Genomic DNA, 22310 nt, shown 5'->3' with positions numbered 1-22310 from the left:
AAGCCAGCTAAGGACACTACAAGAAAAGAGAACTGTAGGCCAATATCCCTGATAAATATTGATGCAAAAATTCTCAACAAAATACTAGCAACAGTGTATGTATGATCTGGTAAAATGCGATCTGATAAAAGGATCATATACCATGATCAAGTGAGATTTATCTCTGGGATGCAAGGGTGGTTCAAGATAATGAAATCAATAAATGTGATACACCACATTCATAGAATGAAGGATAAAAAACATAAGATGCTTTCAATAGATGCAGAAAAGCTGTTTGACAAAATTCAACATCCTTTCATAATAAAAGACTCCCAACAAATTGGGTATAGAAGGATCATACCTCAACATGTTAAAAGCCCTGTATGACAAACCCACAGCTAACATCATAATGGTGAAAGTTTGAAAGCTTTTTCTCTGAGGTCAGGAAAAAGACAAGGGTGCCCACTTTCACCATTCTTTTTGAGCATAGTACTGGAAGTTCTCGCCAGAGCAGTTAGGCAAGAAAAAGAAATAAAAGGCATCCAAATTAGAAAAGAAGAAGTAAAATCATCTCTGTTTGCAGATAACATGATCCTATATATAAAAAACCCTAAAAGACTCCACCAAAAAGCTGTTAGAACTTAAAAACAAATTTGGTAAAGTTGCAGGATACAAAATCAACATACAGAAGTCAGTTTCATTTCTATACAATAACAAACTATCTGAAAAAGAAATAAAGCAACCTCATTTACCATAGTGTCAAAGCAATAAAATATTAGGAATAAATTTAACCAAGAAGGTGAAAGATCTGTACACTGAAAACCATAAGACATTGATGAAAGACATTGAAAAAGAGACACAGATAAATGGAAAGATATCCCATACTCATGGATTGAGAGAATTAATATTGTTAAAATGTCCATACTCCCCAAAGCCATCTGTAGATTCAGTGCAATCCCTATAAAAATTCCAATGGCATTTTTCACAGAAATAGAAGAAACAATCCTAAAATTTGTATGGAACCACAAAAGAACCTAAACAGCCAAAGCAATCTTGTAAAAGAAGAGCAAAGTTTGGAGACATCACACTCTCTGATTTCAAACTACAGTTGGCCCTTGAACAACATGGGTTTGAACTGCAAGGGTCCACTTACTTGGATTTTTTTCATTAACTGCTATTGTACTACACTATCTGTGGTTGGTTGAATCCTGGATGTGGAATTGTGGATATGGAAAAGTTATATGTGGATTTTCGACTGCATGGGGAAGGAGGAGTTTGCTCCCATAACCCCCATGTTGTTCAAGGCTCAACTGTATATGACAAAACTATGGTAATCAGAACAGTATGGTATAGACATGTAGACCAGTGGAACAGAATTGAGAGCCCAGAAATAAATCCACATGTATATGGTCAACTACTATTTGACAGAGGAGCCAAGAATACTTAATGGGGAAAGGATAGTCTTTCATCAAATGGTGTTAGGATAATTGGACATCCACATGTGAAAGAATGACTTTGGACTCCTGTCTTACACCACTCACAAAAATTAACTCAAAATGGATTAAAGACCTAAATGTTAAGACCTGAAACCATAAAACTCCTGGAAGAAAACAGGGGAAAAAAAATAAGTGGGACTTCATCAAACTGAAAAGCTCCTTCACAGTAAAGGAAATCATCAACAAAATGAAAAGGCAACCTATGAAAGGGAGAAAATACTGGCAAACCATAAATCTTATGAAGGGTTAATATCCAAAACATATAAGGAATGCTTGGAACTCAGTAGAAAAAAATGATTAAAAATGGGCAAAGGACCTCAATAAACATTTTTGCAAAGAAGATACCCAAATGGCCAACAGGTGCATGGAAAGGGGATCAACATCACTAATCATCAGGGAAATTCAAATCAAAATCACAATGAGGTATCACCTCACACCTGTTAGAATGGCTATTATCAAACAAACAAACAAAAACAGACAAATAAAAAACACACAAGAGGGCTTCCCTGGTGGCGCAGTGGTTGAGAGTCTGCCTGCCGATGCAGGGGACGTGGGTTTGTGCCCCGGTCCAGGAAGATCCCACATGCCGCAGAGCGGCTAGGCCCGTGAGCCATGGCCACTGAGCCTGCGCGTCCAGGCCTGTGCTCTGCAACAGGAGAGGCCACAACAGTGAGAGGCCCACGTACTGCAAAACAAAACAAAATAAAACAAAACAAAACAAAAAAACACACAAGAGATAACAAGTGCTTGTGAGGCTGTGGAGAAAAGGGAACACTTGTGTGCTATTGGTAGGAATGTAAATTGGTACAGTGACTATGGAAAACAATATGGAGATTCCTCAAAAAATTAAAAATTGATCTGTGGGCTTCCCTGGTGGCGCAGTGGTTAAGAATCTGCCTGCTACTGCAGGGGACATGGGTTCGAGCCCTGGTCTGGGAAGATCCCACATGCTGTGGAGCAACTGAGCCCATGTACCACAACTACTGAGCCTGTGCTCTAGAGCCCGTGAGCCACAACAACTGAAGCCCGTGTGCCAAAACTACTGAAGCCTGTGCGCCTAGAGCCCATGCTCTGCAACAAGAGAAGCCACCATAGTGAGAAGCCTGCACACCACAACAAAGAGTAGCCCCCGCTCTCAGCAACTAGAGAAAACCCGCATGCAGCAGTGAAGATACAATGCAGCCAAAAATTAAATAAATGAATTTAAAAAATTGATCTGCTATACAATGTAGCAGTCACACGTCTGGGCGTATATCTGAAGGAAATGAAATCACCATCTCGAAGAGATATTTGCACTCCCATGTTCATTGCAGCATTATTCACAGTAGCCAAGACATGAACACAACCTAACTGTTGGTCAGTGGATGAATGGATAAAGAAGATGTGGTATATATACACACTGGAGTATTATTCAGCCACAAAAAAGAGGAAATCCTGTCATTTGCAACAACATGGATGAACCTCGAGGGCATTGTATTCAGTGAAGTAAGTCAGACAGAGAAAGACAAAGACTGTATGATCTCATTTATATGTGAAATCTAAAAAAGCCGAACTCACAGAAAGAGAATAGGTTAGTGGTTGTCAGGGACTGGGGGTTGTGGGAAATGGGAGATGTTGGTCAGAGGGTACAAACCTCCAGTTTTAAGAGGATTAAGTTCTGGGGATCTGATGTACGATGTGGTGACTATAGTTAGCAGTACTGTATTGCATACTTGAAAGTTGCTAAGAGAGTACATCTTAAATGTTCTCACCACAAAAAGTAAATGGTAACTATGTGAGATGATAGATGTATTACCTTATCGTGGTAATTATTTCACAATATATATCAAATCATCACATTATACGCTTTAAACTTACACAGTGTTATATGTCAATTATAGCTCAATAAAACCGGGTGAAAAAGACTGCCTGCTTTAGCCAAGTGTAGTAACTGCTTAAAGGTAGAGCTCAGGAAATAGACATGCACACAGAATTCCCCGAACCCTCACTTTATATTATTAGCATTTTTTCTTTTTCTTAAATACCTAAAAAAATCCTGTTATGTCTGTTCCTTCTTTTGCAAGTTACCACATTTTTGCATCTTTCCTCAAAAGCATCAACTTGGATTTAACCTCCTCCAACAGTCCTGCTGCTTCTCTTTTGTATAAGTCAGCGTTTGCCAAGGCTGTTCTGAGGAACATTTCCTCAAGATGCTCTGTGGGGAAAAAAGAGATCTGTAACAAAATGAGTTTGAAAAATGTTATATAAAACTGCTATACCCACCCCCTGAGATTCATAATATATATAGGCATATTAAAATCTCTGAGAAGTCATACAATAAAGTTGTTTAACTGAGGGTTTCCCACATGGTTTTGAATCCTCTTTAGTTGTTGTTGTTATGGATAGACCGAGTGTTCTGTGAAACTTATTTTGGAAAACACTGGTCCTTTGCTGAAATTTAAGTGAATCATCTTTGTATGAGTCAGGGTTTTTTAGAGAAACAGAACCAATAATATATCTATTTATATATCTATTATTATTATATTATTTATATATATGTATTGCTTCTGTTTCTCTGGAAAACCAGATATATAGACACAGATATGTAAGAGGAGATTTATTATAGGAGTTTAACTCACATGATTGTGGAGGACGAGAATTGCCACAATCCACTGTCTACAAGCTGGAGAACCAGGAGAGCCAGTGGTATAATTCGGTCCAAATCTGAAGGCCTGAGAAACAAGAGCCAGTGGAGTATGTCTTGCGGTCCAAAGGCCCAAGAACCAAGAGCTTCGATGTCTGAGGGCAGGAGAAGATGGCCAGTATAGCTCAAGAAGAGAAAGAGAGAATTCACCCTTCCTCTACCTTTTTGTTCTATTCAAGCCCTCTGTGGATTGGATGATGCCCACCTACATTGGTGAAAGAGATCTTCTTTTCTCAGTCTACCAGTTCAAAGGCTAATCTCTTCTAGAGAAACCTTTGCAGACACACCCACAAATAATATTTTATCAGCTATCTGGGCATCACTTAGCCTGGTTAAGTTGACATATAATATTAACCATCACAGTCTTGTTCTTCCTTTTGATTTTTTCAAATTGATTTTGATTTTTTCAAATGGACCACAATCTGTTTATGTTTTGGTTGGGAAAATTTTAGTTCAGATTTAGGCATGGATTTCCCTTTCGTTTTTAAATTAAAACCTTTAAATTTTTCTTTAAAAATTTGTAAATTTTGTAAATTTTTTGTAAAAAGAATATATTATAGAACATTTAGAAAATACAGGTGAGCAAAAAGTCACAGTGCTAACCATTGTTAACCCTTAGGAGATCTTTTTTTTCTTTTATATATATGTCTCAACCAGATTTTTTTTCCTATGGGTGATTTTTATTTTATTTATTTAAAAAATATTTTAATTTTATTGGAGTACAGTTGATTTACAATGTTGTGTTAGTTTCATGTGTACAGCAAAGTGGTTCAGTTATACATATACATATATTCATTCTTTTTAGATTCTTTTCTCATATAGGTTATCACAGAATATTAGGTAGATTGCCCTGTGCTATACAGTAGGTCCTTGTTTATCTGTCTTATATATAGTAGTGTATGTGTTCAACCAGATTTTTATTCTTAACATTATGTTGAACAAATTTTTTGTGTTACTGTTCTACAACTTCATTTTAAGTGGATGAATGATATTCTATTTTTGTTTTTTTTAAAAACACTTCCCTGTTGTTGGGTGTCTAGGTTTTCCAATCCCTCAAATAAATAATACCTGCAGTGGTTATATGTGGAGCAGGATAGCACAGTGGTCACAAGCATAGACTCTGGAGCCAGGCAGCCTGGTTTCAAATCTTGGCTCCAGTGCTGACTAGCTGTGAACCTGGGCAAGTTCCTTAATATCCCCAACCTCACTTTTGTCAACCATAAAATGGGGCTAATAATAGTTCCAGTCTTGCTGGCTTGTTAAGAGGATTAATAAGTTAAGTGCTTAGAACAGTGACAGCACATATATTACTGTTGTTAAGTACTTGTGCATATTTACAATTATTTCTATAGAATTAATTCCTAGAAGTAGAATTGCTAATTTAAACAGCATGTTGCATAATAATAATAGCAATAGCTTATTCCTTAGATATTTTATGAGTCCTTGCAACATAGTGAACATTCTATGTTAGCTGTTATTATGATGGCGATTTTTTTAAAAAGATGTCTTTATTTATTTATTTAATTTATTTTTGGCTGCGTCGGATCTTAGTTGCGGCACGCGGGATCTTTTGTTGCGGTTGTGGTGCGTGGGCTTCTCTCTAGTTGTGGTGTGCAGGTTTTCTCTTCTCTAGTTGTGGCACGCAGGCTCCAGGATGCCTGGGCTCTGTAGTTTGTGGAACGTTGGCTCTAGTTGAGGCACGCGAGCTCAGTAGTTCTGATACGCAGGCCTAGTTGCCCTACGGCATGTGGGATCCTAGTTCCCCGACCAGGGATCGACCCTGTGTCCCCTGCATAGCAAGGCAGATTCTTTGCCACTGGACCACCAGGGAAGTCCCCTGATGGCAATTTTTTGCTTCAGGCATATGGCAGTAGGTGAGACAAAGTCTTGCCCTCAATCTTGCTTGTATTCTAGTGGTGTTCAAAGACTATATCAAATTCTAAGGTATTTAAATGGCTAACTTAAAAAACTAGCATGGAATGGGGGAGGCAGGGAGAGAAAGGGGGCCTGAATAGACACTTTATTGATTTGGGTGAGTTTAATGGGAACCGGAGAGAGGCATACTTTGTTTTGATGAAGACCAGGGTGAAGCACCTTGCCATTCAGGGGTCAGGCTAATGAAATGTTACCTGATATTCCAGGGACCTAGGGTTATTTCTTGCATTATTTTCACATTCCCCTCCCTCAATTTTAAGCTATTTTAGTTCAAGCACATATGTTCTTTGCAATTTATGAATCACACAATTCACGTGTTTCCTGTTCTTTATACTTGCATTGTAGAAAATGGGCTGCTGACATGGTAACCAGCCAGCTTTCCTCCTCCTTTTGCACTTCCTCGCTCTGCTCTGGTCAGACCAACAGCTGCTTCTGGGCAGCAGAGCCCTAATGGCTCTTTGTCTCCTGACTTACCAGCCAACCAGCAAGTGGGCACGTGGTCCTTGTTGGAATAGCAACTCCTCATCAGGCCTGAAAAGGAGCGACAATCTTCTATCTTATCTTTACAATTTGAATCTCTCATTTCTCCATTGCAAAAAGTTCTCTGCTTCATCTTTTTTTTTAGATTGTTTTCCAGTATGGCTTTATTACTAGTAACGAGCCATTTTAGCACACTGCTTTTTGTTTTTCTTTTCTTTTGAAGTGTATCATTTTTTTAGCCTTTAAAATTTTTATTCCTTCTTGCTTTTAGTATAACTTCTTAAAATTGAAACATAGTTGATTTACAATATTGTGTTAGCTTCAAGTGTACAGCATACTGATTCATTTTTTTTCAGATTATATTCCATTATAGGTTATTACAGGATATTGAGTATCATTTCCTGTGCTGTACAGTAAATCTTTGTTGCTTATCTCTTTTATGTATAGTAGTTTATATCTTTTAATACCATACTCCTAATTTGCCCCTCCCCCCTCCCCTTTGGTAACCATAAATTTGTTTTCTATGTCTGTGAGTCTGTTTCTGTTTTGTATATACATTCATTTGTATTACTTTTTAGATTTCATATGTAAGTATTTGTCTTTCTCTGTCTGACTTATTTCACTAAGCATAGTATTCTCTAGGTCCATCCATGTTGCTGCAAATGGAAATTTTTCATTCTTTTTTATTGCTGGGCAGTATTCCATTTTGTGTGTGTGTGTGTGTGTGTGTATCACATCTTCTTAAGCCAATCATCTGGACACTTGGGTTGCTTCCATGTCTTGGCTATTGTGAATACTGCTGCTATGAACATTGGGGTGCATATATCTTTTCGATTTAGAATTTTCATTTTTTGCAGATGTATATGCTGTTTTTCTTTTTTTGGTAACAGCTTCATCAAGATATAATTCATATACCATACAATTCACCCATTTAAAGTGTACAATTTAATGGCTTTTATTATATTCACAGAATTGGGCAACCATCAATCAATTTTAGAATATTTTCATCACCCTGTATACTTTAGCAGTAATCCCCCTGTTATCCCTATTCACTCACCTCCCAGTACTAGACAGCCACTAATCTACTTTCTGTCTTTATGATTTACCTATTTTGGAATCATATAATGTGTCTTTTGTGACTAACAGTTTTTACTTAGCATAACGTTTTCAAGGTTCATTCATGCTGTAGCATGTCTCAGTATTTAATTCCTTTTTATTGCTGAATAATATTTCATTGTATGGATATACAGATTTGAGGCCATTTGGCTATTATGAATAATGCTGCTGTGAACATTCAGGTACAAGTTTTTGTGTGGATGTATGTTTTATTTCTCTTGGGAGTGGGATTCCTGGGTCAAATAACAACTCTGTGTTTAACCTTTTGAGGAACCGTCAGACTGTTTTCCACAGCAGCTGTACCACTTTACATTTCTATCAGCAGTGTATGAAGCTCCCAATTTGTCCATATCCTCATCAACACTTGTTATTTTCTGTGTTTTTGATTATAACCATCCTAGTATGTGTGAGGAGTTATCTCATTGTGGTTTTGATTTACGTTTCTCTGATGACTAATGATGTTGAGCACCTTTTCATGTGATCATTGGCCATTTCTGTATCTTATTTGGAGAATGTCTATTAAGATACTTTGCCTATTTTAAATTGGGTTATATGTCTACTTATTATTGAGTTGTAAAGTTTTTATGTATTCTAGATACAAGCTTCTTATCAGACATATGATTTACAAAGGTTTTCTTTCATTATGTAGGTTTTCTTCTCATTTTCCTGATGTCCTAAAGCACAAAAGTTATAAACTTTGATGTCTAATGTATCTTTTTTTTTGTTTGTGCTTTTGGTGTCCTATCTAACAAACCACTGCCTAATCCAAAGTCATGAAGATTTACCCCAATGTCTCTTCTAAGAGTTTTATAGTTTTAACTCTTACATTTAGGTCTTTGATCCATTTTGAGTTAATTTTTGTGTATGGTGTGAGGTAAGGGTCCAACTTCACTCTTCTGCATGTGGATATCCAGTTATCCTAGCAGCATTTGTTGAAAAGATTATTCTCTCCCGGTTGAATGGTCTTAGTATCCTTTTCAGAAATCAATTAACTGTGAATGTGAGGGTTTATTTTAAACTCTCAATTCTATTCTGTTGACCTATGTATCTATTCTTGTGCTATTACTACACTGTCTTTAGCTTTGTAGAGTTTTGAAATTGGGAAACCTGAGTTCTTCAACTCTGTTCTTTTTCAAGATTGTTTTGACCATTCTAGGTCCCTTGCATTTACATTTGAATTTTAGGCTCAGCTTGTCACTTTCTGCAAAGAAGCCAGCTGGGAGTTTGATAGAAATTGTATTGAATCTGTAGAACATTTTGGGGGAGAATTGCCATCTTAACAGTATTAATCTTCCAATTCATGAACACTGGAGATCTTTCCACTTATTTAAGTCTTTAATTTACTTCAACTGTGTTTTATAGTTTTAGGGTATAGGTTTTGAATTTTTTTGTTAAATTTATTCCTAAAGTATTTTATTCTTTTTGATGCTATTGTAAATGGGATTTTAAAAATATCATTTTTGTATTGTTCACCGCAAGTGTACAGAAACACAGTTGATTTTTGTATATTGATCTTGTATTCTGCAACCTCCTTATACTCATTTATTTATTTTAGTAGTTTTTTAGTGGATTCCTTGGGATTTTATATGTACAAGATCATGTCATTTGTGAAGAGAGATAGTTTTATTTCTTTCTTTCCAATTTGGATGCCCTTTATTTCATTTCCTTGCCTAATTGCCCTGGCTAGCCACCCTAATGTTATCTTACTTATCAGCAGTATTTGGTACAATTGATCATTCCTTCCTTTTTGTATCCCTGTCTTTACTTGGCTTCTTGGACATCACACTCTTTTGGTTTTCCTCCTATCCCACTGGCTGTTTTCTCATCTCTTTTGTTGGTTCTTCCCCTTTCCCCCAACTTCTTAACCATTTCCCACCTCTGAACTCCAGACCCTAGTATCCACTTGCCTACTTGACAGCCCCACTTAGATGTCCAAAAGGCAGCTCAAATTTACCATATCCAAAACTTACTCTAATCTTGACTGAAGTATTTTGTGGAAAAAAGGAAGAAAAGAAATACATATTCACTGAATGTTTACTATTAGCGCTATTCATTATCTTGTTTACAACACATATCAGTTCTATGATACTCAGGGGACATGAACCCTGGTCAGTTTGATTCCAGGGCCTGAGCTCCTTCCTAACAGCTCTACTCTATTTCCTACAAATCACAGTGTGTATAGCCCTACTTTTCTCTCCTCAAGACTGTCCTTTGGAGTAGTGTCTGATACTTCAGAAAAAAGGATCTCACAGGATCTCTGGTAATTGGAATTAGAAGTGCTTGTGAGCCATGCAGTGCTTGTAGAGCTGCCTCTTCCCTTTTCCCTGCATAGTGGAGACTGAGATGTCTCCAGTGTGTAGACAGGCTTTCCCACCACCTGGGAAAGCCTACCCTGACTTTGTGGCAAGTTTTTCTTGGTCACTCTCCCAGGTTAGAGTTTCTCTGGCCTTGAGATACACTTCCCACCTATCAGAGCTGCTCTCATTTATTTGCTTGACTGGATTCTCCATCTTTACTCCTCATTCCTTCTGGTCTCTTTCCCATTTGTTCAAGAATTATCAGCTCTTCTGGGTTTGTGTAAGATATCCTACTTTGACATTTGCTTGCCCATCACCTGGCACTGAAAATTTGCTCAGCATTTCTGACCCATCTGTGTCAACACTTTCCTTATTAAAATACTGGTTACCAAAAAAAATTACTTGTACTTTTAAATAGCAGTGATAACTCTGTTTTCTCCCCAGAATCTTTAATAGAAATGAAAATGTCCAAGCGGAGTCTATACTGTTGGGAATACATTTTTACAATATATTTTAATCATATTTAAACAAGCCTATTCTCAAGTAGCATCTGCAATCTCATTTGGTCCCCACGGTATATGTCCCAAGGCAGCTAAGAAAGATGAGAAAACTGATGGGGTCAATTTGTCCATGTTCTTGTAGCCTGTTGGGGCAGAGCCAGTTCTGTTCCCAGTTGAGCTGGTTTATTCTGATAAAGTTCGTGTGTAAGGTGTGCTGTTCACTGCAGGATGAGGTCCCACCCCCAGGTTTTGCCTCTTGGTGCTCAGGGGTCTCACCCTTCCCAGAAGCCCCCTCACTGGTACCTTATTCTATATGCTGAACCTTTCCTGGTCACCTTTCCCCATTGGAGATAACCTAGCTACTGTTTTTTCCCATTCTAAGTGTCAACCAATCATGAGGCATTATGGTACTGTACCTGGAGTCAGAACTAGGTTCAAGACTAAGGCTTCTGTGGCTTTGGGCCACCTCTCTGAGCTTCATACATAGGGTGATCTCTAAGGGCATTTGTGGTTCTAGCCTTCCCAGGCTGTATGACTCTATTTCTCTGAAAAGTGAACCTGGACTAATGTCTGAATAGTTGGCAAGGGTTTAATATGCTATACCAGGGAGAGCAAATATGTAGCTTCTCTTCCATCTATTAACCATGACATACTCATTATATTTATCTCATCCCTGTCACGTGGAACCCAGTCATGACCTCAGACTTCTCAATCCAGTATAGTGCGCTAAGTAACCACTACCAGTGGATCACAGTTGAAATGTGTTTATCTTCCCTGTCTTCCCTCCCACTTCTAGTGCTTTAATCTAAAGCAAGGACTAGTGGTGACCAGGATACTATAGAAGTTAAGAGCATGGGTTGTTGGGTTCAGCTGCTTATATTCAAATCCTGCATCCACTGCTCCCTTTCTGTATGACCTTGGGAAAGTTACTTAACTTCTCTGGGCCTCAGTTTCCCTTTTTAGTAATATGGGGCATAACAGTAGTCATACTTCATAGGGTTGTAGAGAGGGTTAAATGAAATAATATGTATTAAAAAAAGTGCTTAGAACAGTGCCTGGCACATGTAACTCAAGAAATGTTGACTATTGTATTGATAATAGCCAGGATAAGAACTTGAAAGGCTGGTAGAGGAAAAATTCTTGGATTGATAGGGCTTGTGGTACCCTTTCAGTCTTCAAAGTAGTCAAATATTCATTCTGTTTCTTAGTGTGGATTGATCCTATTTAAAATTTCATTATTTATTTAGTAAAAGTTTAGGGCCTACTGTGTGCTATGCATCCAGCTGGGTGTCTAGGATATAACAGTGAACAAGTCCTTTTTAAAATTCATAGTGTATGGGGGTGACAAACAAGTAAAAATGTAGTTACAGTTTTCTTAATAATTGCAGTAATTGGAGTTTGCCCAGGGTCTTTAGGGAGCACTGTGTGTACCGGCGGAGTCTTTTTGATGTTAGTGTTAAACCTGGGTGGGAAGAAACATACCTGAGTCCTCCAGATCTGGCTGGCTTCTTACCAGTGTTTCACAGGCAGTGGGCTCCTTGGGGAAGAGTTAATACCTGTTCTAGCTGGTGGCACACCTCAGTGGCCTGCTCATGCTCCTTGGCATTCATTCAGTTACTCAGCTAACAGCCCAAAGCTTTTCCCACTGCTCCTTGAACTGCTGTCCCCCTTTCTCAGTCATAGCCTGTAGAGTTGCGGAGCAGAGATGTGAAGACAAATGAAGGAGCCCTGAATTTGCAGCTACACAGTAGTTAGATCTCTACAGAGTTGAGTGCCTTAGGAAAGCCTGAATGTGGGGCTTATTAGGGACTTGGAAAAGTTGATGAGTCCATCTCCCTGCCTAACTTAAGATATGGTAGGTCTGTATGACAACCGTGGTGATAGTATGGAATGTGGAGGGTGGGGGAGAAAAAATACCCTTGTGTGGCTGGGGGTGGGAGTTGGTGCTGTGACCCATCCTTTCTCCCACTGGTGTCTTGCAGCAAACAGCTATTGTGTGACGTGGTAATTGTGGCAGAAGATGTTGAGATAGAAGCCCACCGTGTGGTCCTGGCAGCCTGCAGCCCCTACTTCTGTGCGATGTTCACAGGTATGGTGAGGGGCAAACAATAACCCATGGTTGTGGGGCTGCAGCCCCACTGGGAGAATATTGAGGGTGGTGGCATGAGAGGGGGGAGGAAAGAAGGCTGTGACGCCCACCCTGCGGAGCTCCTGTGTGCCAGATTCTTTGCTTTGCACCGTGGAGATGCAAAGCACCATGACAGGCCCTCAGCTAGGCGAGTCAAGCATGCAGCCTCTATTGCAGTTAACTCTGTAGCATCATATAGTCTATGAATTCTCAGACTTTGTCATGCATCATAATCATGTCAGGGAGCTGGTTAGACATGTAGACTCTTGGCTTCATCCCCAGGCTTCTGAGCTATCATTTTGCAGATGGGGGACCCTGAGGCTGAGAGAAAGGAAGGGACTTGCCTGAGGTCACACGGTGAATGAGTGGAACTTGGCTTCTGGATGCCTGGCCCAGGGCTGGCTGGCCTAGCTGGCCCACATCTTATTATTCCTTAGCTGTTCTTTCCAGGCAGGGACCTTGAGTCTCCTCTAACCTTTATAGGAATGCGGTAGAGTTGGCAGAATTGATGGTGGGGCTTGGGGTGGGGAGAGTAAGACAGAGGTATATTCACCATCTGCATTCAGTTTCAGTACCTTTGCCAACTTTCCAGGGAGTCCCTGTTTCCTGAACATGCCAAATAGCCTTGTCCAACTATTGCACGTGTATTATTTCTAAGACTGAATTCCCTGAAACGCATGGGCTGAGCTTCTTGTCTGCAGTACCTCACAGCACCTCCCCTGAGCCAGGTGCAGGCAGTGCTGTATCCATCACTGCTGACTGAAAGCCAGCTGGATGAGGTCAGGTGTCTCTTCCACACACTTATCTGTACCCTGTGCTTCCTCTGAGTGTGGTCACTACCACTCTAAATGCTCATCTGTTTCCTGGGGTTTGAGGTGGTCATGCTCTGGGGTCTCATGTACCTGCTGCTTCTCACCCTGTATCAAATGTTGCCTCCTCTCTGACCACCTGAGCCGTAGTTCACCACTAGGTCTCTTTCTATTCCATAACCTGACTCTATTTTTTTCATAACATTTATCACTGTCTGAAAATCGTATTGGTTGGTTGTTTATATATTTTTTACCTGTGTCTCCTTACTGGAGTATCAGTTCCATGAAGACAGGGATCTTGTTAGATTTGTTTGTTTCTGTACCCTGAGTACCTGGTACATAATAGGACTAAAATATTGTTTTAATGAACAAAATGTCTCCTACCCTTGATTGTGAGCTTTGGGTGCTTGCGGATTATGTCTTATGTCTTGTCACTGTTGAATCCTTAGCGCCCACCCCAGGGCCTGATGTTTAGGAGACTGAATAAGTGAAGGTTAAATGAATGAATGTGGTGTTGCTAAGGATGGGTGAGTGCAGGCACATCTTTGCTGAATAGGCTCTTGCCCTTTTCCTAATATAGTACAAAGCCTGTGCTGGGCAGGAGTGGTTCTTGGTGGGGCGGGGAGTACTTAGCACTTGGCGTTTGGAGAATTCCTCACATGTATGTCCCCCTTGGCTCATCATGTGAAGGACCTGGCCTCAACTTGGAGCAGTGCTTTTGCTAAGTGGACCAAGCCACACTTACCTCACTTTGAGCCTTGGGCCAGGAATGCCACAGTGAAGCCTGGAAAACCAGCTAATTTCACTACCTGGAAATTTTGAGCCACATTCTCTTTGGAGTAGCCTCAAACTCTAGTAGTAAGGTTTTTATTTCTTTTTTTGTCCTTGTCCTTCATCCGTCCCTTTCTTTTAAAATAATTTATCTTGTCTACAATAGTTATTTAGCTGCAACTTCAGTAGATAGTTCTGCCAGTCATTCTTCTCTGTTTGTGTGGTTTGGAAAGTCCAGTGTTGAGAGAGGAGTCTATTTGAATTACAATAAATTGTACTGTTGGCTCCACTTTTTGCTCATGAACTTGCCTCTGGGGGTAGTGGAAGTGCCTAGCAAAACAAGGTGATTTTAAAAAGGGAGAGAAAAGGTGCTTCTGGATCAGGTCTTGGATTCTGGTAATTGAAGGGAAGAGGGAATCAAGAGAAGAAAGCAGTCTAATATGTTGCCTAGCCCAAGCTTTCCACTGAATCTGGTTACCATCCATTCTTCCCTCCTTCCTTCCATCCATCCATTCATCCATCATCTGTCTGTCTGTGCATCCATCCACCCACCCACCTACCTATCCATCTACTCATCCAAACACTATTCACATATGTTCATTGCAGAATAAAAATTAGAAAATGTGAGCAAGCAAAAAAAATACATGTAATACATTTACTCTTGTGATAGCTTATGGTTCTCTTTACTATTACTACTTATCTCATTACTTCCTCACTGTCTGATTTGCCTGGTCAGTCATAAACTTTATGAGGGTAAAAACTGTACCTTTTAAATTCACTGCTATGTCCCTGCTGCCTAGCGTGATCTTACGTACAGTAGGTGCTCAATGAAAATTTGCTTAATTGAACTTAGCGCTATATTGTCAATATATTTTCATGGCAATGAAATCACATCTACATCATTATTTTAATGGCCTCATAAGATTCCATCATATGTATCCGAATTGAAAATCCATTTCCTTATTGGTTGGAAATTATAGTTCTTTCTAATATTTTGCTATTGTAAATAATGCTAAAATGGGCATCCTTGCAACTTAGTCTTTACTTACATTCCTGATTATTTCCTTAGATCCCTAGAATAAAAAATACTTGGTTAAAGTGTGTGCACATTTTGAATTCTTGTGAGACACGTGCCTCAGTTCCACAACACTTAGAACAGTTGTACCAGCTTATGCTTCCATCGGCAGTACATCAGATTCATGTATTTCTGAGGCCCGTTGGTTTTGCTTAAACCTTGGTAAACAGGTACAAAAAAAAAAGTAACATGGCAAAATTTTGTTCTAATTATCAGGTTCAGCTTCAAAATGCATAAAATTAGTAATGAAAAGGCCCAGCTGACTCTTGTTGAGTCCATTTCTATCAGCATGTTTAAAGCCCCAAAGAAAAGGAAATACATGTGACTTTCTTCTGACTTGAGTAGTATGATTAAGATCTTTTACTGAGGCTTAAAGTGTTTTTATTTTTTTGTCCTCTGAGTTCATATTGCCCAAATGTCCTGTGATGGTTCCAAATACCAGCTCCACTCCTTGACCATATCCTTCCCAGAATAACTTGTAATAAGCGTGAAACTGAGGTCTGAGTGCCCACAGAAGAGTGTCCAAAGGCAGCCAACCTGTGAGAAGGTCTGGGATGGGCAGTCACCTGAGTTGCTCTCCACTCCTTCAGCATAGTGAGATTGGAGAGGCCAGAAGGGCTGGTCTTGTCCTCCTTTTCTCTGTGAGTATGGAATACTTAAAATTCCCCTTGATCCCATCCCCCCCATCTAGCACCTCCATCCCAGGGGAAGATAAGTTCCCCAAAATAGCCCAGTCAGTTTTTTTCCCCTCCTTCTGTCATGCCCTTTTCTATGTGTTCTGTGTACTATAGTGTTTATACTCCATATGGATCCCTTCATGTCATCCAAAACTTTGAAAACAATCCCATTTTATGGTGTTAAAAGAACCAAGTTCTAAAGAATATGTGGACTAAGTGTCTTAGGCTCATCACCATGGCTAAAAGACATTTGAACTCCATCCCAAAAGAAGCCCTGGAAGTGAGCTGTCCCATCTTCTGGCTCTGTTGTGCTACATGCAGCAGCTGATTAAATTGGCTTTGTTTTTTTATTTGTTTTTATTTTTCTATTTATTTAGGCTCCACTGGGTCTTCGTTGTGGCACGTGGGATCTTCGTTGTGGCATATGGATCTTTTAGTTGTGGCATGCAGACTTTTAGTTGTGACATGGGAACTTCTTAGTTGCAGCATGTGGACTCTTAGCTGCGGCATGTGAACTCTTAGTTGTGGCATGCATGCGGCATCTAGTTCCCCGAGTAGGGATTGAACCCGGGGCCCTTGCATTGGGAGTGCAGAGTCTTACCCATTGGACTACCAGGGAAGCCCCGGCTTTGTTTTTTTAAAGAAAAGTTACTGTCCAGTTTTTATTAGATGTAGGCTGATATTCAACTGGTGTCTTTGAACATATGGTGAACAGAAATAGGGAGGAGAGTCAGGAATGTGCTGGAGGTAAGAGGCAAGGGGCTTGGAATGTAAGCACCAACTAGCCTCAAGCAGAAAAATTAGGGCCTGGCCCTCTTACCTCCAGGCATGCACTCATCCCATAGAACCATTGTTTCACCCTTTCTTTATGCCTGACTCTGCCAGGCCCTGGCCTATGTCTGTGTTCTGAGTGTTTGTATGATGTATTGATGTTTTTGAAGATCTTTGCATAACATGCAGTTTAGCAAGACTTAATCCAAGGCAGTGGGGCAGGGAGGGAGGGAGCACTAGGGAGTAGAATCCTTTCTTTGTATAAAGAGGGCCTTGAGAGATTAGTCGGAGTAGATAGGGTCTGGTTTCCGAGGGTTTTGCCTCTAAGGAAATGGTGAGTTTTTCAGGAATTGATTTGGATGTAGTTCAACATAGGCCTCTGTAGTGTCTAGGAAAAGAGACCACTATTCAGACACCCACCAGCACCCATTAAGGTGCAACTGATTTGACCAAGATGATCTGCGGTAGACTTGTCTGGACTTGGAGTAGCTCAGCCTTGAAATTTAGATCATCATTGGAGAGGATCACTGGTAAGAAATGTTTTATGAATGTTCATAGAGGAGGTTTGGAGTTATTGATGCAGAGGCCTCTTTGCTAAGGATTAAACACAGGGGTGGTAATGCCACCTTGCATTGGGAGATGGTGTGGTGTCTTGGAAAGGGCTTTGGAGCCATCGTGACCTGACTCCAGCACCTGATCGGTTTGTAGGGAATTCACTTAACCTCTATGATCCTGTTTGCTTATTTATGAGACTGCAATAACAACAATAAAACAATAATAACAATAACCAGGGAACAGATACAGGTAAGGGAAATAAGGCACCCAATACAGAATACGTACTTAATAAACTTTACTCTTATTATGTGTAGAGCACATCATAGTTTACAGAGCTCATGTGGATGTGTGGGGTGGCTCTGATACCAGCCGCCCTGATGGTGGTTAGGGTTGATATGAAACATCTCTGTTTCATATCAGGAAGGCATTTCCTTCCTGACTTGGTGCTCCATGTGCCTCTAGCTGAGCAGAAAGACCTTTCCAAGTGGAGGAAGGATGAGATTCCAGGGAGGTTGAGTGCTGGGGTGATATCCATCATTGCAGCTCTGTTGAATCCTGCTGCCACAGTTCTCAGACTCTCATTATCTCCTTTGACTCTCACATAGCCTTGGCTTAAAGGCAGGGCCGGGAATGTCCTTACTTTACAGGAGACAGAGGTCAGCCTTTTGCAGTTAAATGGCATAGGCTGCTCACCTGCAGGAGGTTTAGCTGGGATTCAGGGACATGACAGGGTATTTCTTTTTCTCATGTGATGTTAACATGTGACATAGGTCTCAGCTTTAGCTAAATGAGTTGGCAACCCAGATGTTAGGACTTAGACAGATGAAGGTTAGTGGTAAGAGAGTTTAACAACCATCTTAACAGCCATGCAGGATCACTGTGCAAAGGATAAGGACCTTCTGTTTTCTTTTTACCCAGATCATGAAATTAAATTAAAACAGTAAGGATTCAGCTGAGGAGTGAGGAAGAGTTCCATAACACAAGGCTTCCTGAATGCACTTTTTCTTGCCTTTGCCATACAGCTTTGTAGGGGTGGTTGGTGGTCTATGTCTGGTCCTTCAGAAAGACTTCACAGCCACTCTACCATTCCTTTCTCACTCTTGAGACTTCTTTGGCTGAATAATAGGGTTGGGTTTATATCAGTGACCTAGAGGATGAGCCAGTGATTTCATAGCCTTCCTAAGTCTTCTGTGATGGTGAAAGGTTTTCCCTCCTGGCTCCTCAAGATGCACCTCCTCCCTCCTGTTCCCCCTTGGGCAGTCTTCCACCTAAAAAGAGCTCTGTTGCGCATGTGGTGTGCTTGCTATGTCGAGAACCATGACTTGCTTTCCTGGGCTCTTTATGGTTCTTGGAGACTTCTAGGTGCAAGGTCTTAAAGTAGAGCCTGAGGATTTAAAGTAGTTCAAGACACAGACCCTTAGTCCAGGCTGCCATCATCTTTCACCTAATTTACTGCAGCAGCCTTCTAATTGGTCAACCTGCCTCCTATTTTGTTCCCTCACCCCCAACCCATTTTCTATGCTGTAGCTTTAGTGATCTTTCCAAAATAAAAAATATGATGTATCCCTTACTTGCTTAAAGTCTGTCAAGGGCTCCCCATTGCCCTTAGAATGAAGTCTAAACTTCTCAGCATGGCCCACAAGACCCTCAAGTGGTCCAGACCCTGCTTATATCTCCAGCTCCTCTCCCCCTTCCTCCTCTTTCATGCTGTGCTTCTGCCAGACTCAACTTCTTATGGTCCCAGAATAGGTCATGTTCTTTCTTACCTCCGAACCTTTACATACACTACTCTATCTGCCTGGAATATTCTTCCCTCATACTCACTGCTCTTCTGAACAACCATGACTCCTCCAGATCTCATGTTAGATCAGTGGTTCTTAACCATTATGAATCAGTCTGATGAAAACAATGGATTCTTTCCACAAAAAATAGTAAATGTGTGCTCCTGTGTGCTCATCATTTTGCATACAATTCAGGGTATAGGCTTCCCTGCTTAAGAACCTTTTAAGCTGAACCTCCTTTTCTAGCATTTAACATACTTTGTAATTGTTGGTTTACTTATCCCTCTTTCTACTAGACTGAGCTCCATGAGGGCAGGGAACATGACTTGTTCACCACTGTGTCCTCTGGGCCTTGCCCATGGGGACTGTTTGATACATGTTTGTTGAGTGAATGAATGAACAAATATCTGCCCTTGAGTAGATCATGATCTGTCTGGAAGAACAGGATAGGTTGTTAACAGAGGACAAAAGATGTGCAACAAACAGACATTTTCTTTTTTTTCTTTCTTTAATTCAAGTATAGTTGCTGTACAATATTATATAAGTTACAGGCGTACAATATAGTGATTCACAATTTTTAAAGTTTATACTCCATTTATAGTTATTATAAAATATTGACTGGGCTTCCCTGGTGGCGCAGTGGTTAAGCATACACCTGCCAGTGCAGGGGACATGGGTTCGAGCCCTGGTCCGGGAAGATCCCACATGCTACGGAGCAGCTAAGCCCGTGCGCCACAACCACTGAGCCTGTGCTCTAGGGCCCGCATGCTACAACTACTGAAGCCCACGTGCCCAGAGCCCGTGCTCTGCAACAAGAGAAGCCACTGCAATGAGAAGCCCGCACACCACACCAAAAGTAGCCCCTGCTTGTTGCAACTAGAGAAAGCCCACGCGCAGCAACAAAGACCCAATGCAGCCAAAATAAATAAATAAATACATAAATAAATAAAATATTGACTGTATTCCCTGTGTTGTACAATATATCCTTGTAGCTTATTTTATACCTAATAGTTTGTACCTCTTCATCTCCTACCCTATATTGCCCCTCCCCACTTCCTTCTCCGCAGTAGTAACCACTAGTTTGTTCTCTATATCTGTGAGTCTGCTTCTTTTTTGTTGTATTCACTAATTTGTTATATGTTTTAGATTTCACATATAAGTGATGTCAAACAGAATTTGTCTTTGTCTGACTTATTTTGCTTATTATAATACCCTCCAAGTCCATCCATGTTGCTGCAAATGGCAAAATTTCATTCTTTTTAATGGCTGAGTAGTATTCCATTGTGTATATAAACCACATCTTCTTTATCTACTCATCTGTTGATTGACGCTTTGGTTGCTTCCATATCTTGGCAATTGTAAATAATGTTGCTGTGAACATTGAGATGCATGTATCTTTTCAAATTAGTGTTTTGGGTTTTGTTTTTTTTTTTTTTTGATGTATACCAAGGAATGGAATTCCTGGGTCATATGGTAGTTCTATTTTTAGTTTTTTGAGAAACCTCCATACTGTTTTCCACAGTGGCTGCACCAATTTACATTCCCACCAACAGTGGTAGGAGGCTTCCCTTTTCTCCACATTCTCACCAGCATTTGTTATTTGTGTTCTTTTTGATGATAGCCATCCTGACAGGTGTGAGATGATACCTCATTGTGGTTTTGATTTGCATTTCACTGATGAATAGTGATGTTGAACATCTTTTCATGTGCCTGTTGGCCATCTGCATTTCCTCTTTTCTGAAAGTTCAGAGTCTGAAGTGGCTGGGCTGGGCCTCTTGAGAAAAACCAGCAGAACAGGTCTCTTGGGTTGACCTTGAATAGAGAAGGACTTATTGGGCTTATGTTCTGTTCTCTAGAAATATTTGTCAAAGTAGTGGAGGTGAGTGAAGTAGTAAGAATGACCAAGCCTTTGATGATTTCTCCCTCTTTAGAATTATCAGAGTCTGTGGATTTATGAGATGTCAAAAGAAAGCCTCTCTTCTTTCTTTCTTTCCCTGTACCAACAAATATTTTTTCAGTGCTTGTTATATGTCACGCACTTTGTTAGGTGTTGAGGACAAGATCCCATCTCTCTTCTTTCTTGCTTACTGGGTAATAAGTATAAGTTGGCTCAGAATTTGGACATAGGCTTTGTTTGGGAATACTTTTATCAAAGCCATTAGTTGGGGCCAGTTAAATTAGTTAAATTATAGAGGGATTTATTAGAAATGACATGAGGTCTAGAGTTAGGCCACGGTTCAGATCCCAGCCCTGCATCTTACTAGCTGTGTGCAAGTGCCTCTTGATATGCCAGTTCTATAATTTGTAAAATGGAAGTAATATCTAGTACCTCCTGGGGTCATTGCAAGGACTAGATGAAATAATGTGTGTAAACCCTGAGGGCCTGCATGTAGTAGCAACTATTATTACTGCCACTTTCAGGATTTGTTTAAACTGGTGTCTTAGTTTGGTGCAGTGATTTCTACTGCTTCATAGAGATATTAAATTGCATTTTATGAGTGCTTATGATTTATATAGGTCTCCTATTTCCTATAAGGTAAATTTCTCAGAAAATACATGTCTTTGAGGCCCTAGGTTTTCTTTCTTTTTTTTTTTTTCATTTTTTCCATCCTTGTTGGAGTTTTAAGTACTTAATGTAGAAATTAGAAACTTTTGATTCACATAAAGAAGCAAGAAAAAAAATCTCCCAAAGTCCCACCATCTAGAAAACTGTGTCTTAATGTTTTTTGGACATTTGAGACTGATGAAAATGATTTGTTCATCCCCTCAGAAAATCAAACTTTTGCCCACATATACAAATGTTTTCATGCAATTTCAGGAGTTTCCATTTGTTTACCCCCAAGTTATAAAACCCTAAGCAGACTCCCAAGCTCTAATTCCATAGAGAGAAAGCAATCAGGCCAGGCTCTGATTTCACACTCACTAAGGGCTTCTGAGTCTCTTGGTTCTTGCAGTCAGGTTGCTGGTTGCTCATTTTTCTAAGGTCCAAGTTTTTTTTTTTATTATTTAATTTATTTATATATTTATTTATTTCTTGGGTGTTGGGTCTTCGTTGCTGCGCGTGGGCTTTCTCTAGTTGCGGTGAGCGGGGGCTACTCTTGGTTGCCATGTGCGGACTTTTCATTGCAGTGACTTCTCTTGTAGAGGAGCACGGGCTCTAGAGCGCAGGCTCAGTAGTTGAGGTGCACGGGCTTAGTTGCCCCGCCGCATGGGGCATCTTCCCGGATCAGGGCTCGAGACCGCATCCTCTGTGTTGG

The 22310-nt window shown here is 40.2% G+C and overlaps 1 protein-coding gene across 1 annotated transcript in view; it reads left to right on the top strand.

Moving 5' to 3' along the window:
• KLHL3 (kelch like family member 3) overlaps positions 1 to 22310 on the top strand; it is a 109096-nt gene that overhangs the window by 15285 nt on the left and 71501 nt on the right. The window contains exon 3 of the mRNA XM_024752458.1: positions 12469 to 12575. Coding sequence (XP_024608226.1) covers positions 12469 to 12575 — 107 coding nt within the window. The remainder of the gene's footprint in view (positions 1 to 12468; positions 12576 to 22310) is intronic.

This window comes from Neophocaena asiaeorientalis, unplaced genomic scaffold, assembly GCF_003031525.2.
Source record: "Neophocaena asiaeorientalis asiaeorientalis breed wild unplaced genomic scaffold, Neophocaena_asiaeorientalis_V1.1 scaffold204, whole genome shotgun sequence".
In the NCBI taxonomy this organism is placed as follows: domain Eukaryota; kingdom Metazoa; phylum Chordata; class Mammalia; order Artiodactyla; family Phocoenidae; genus Neophocaena; species Neophocaena asiaeorientalis.
The sequence above is the reverse complement of the archived record's forward strand: the minus strand, read 5'-3'. Positions and strand labels throughout refer to the sequence as shown.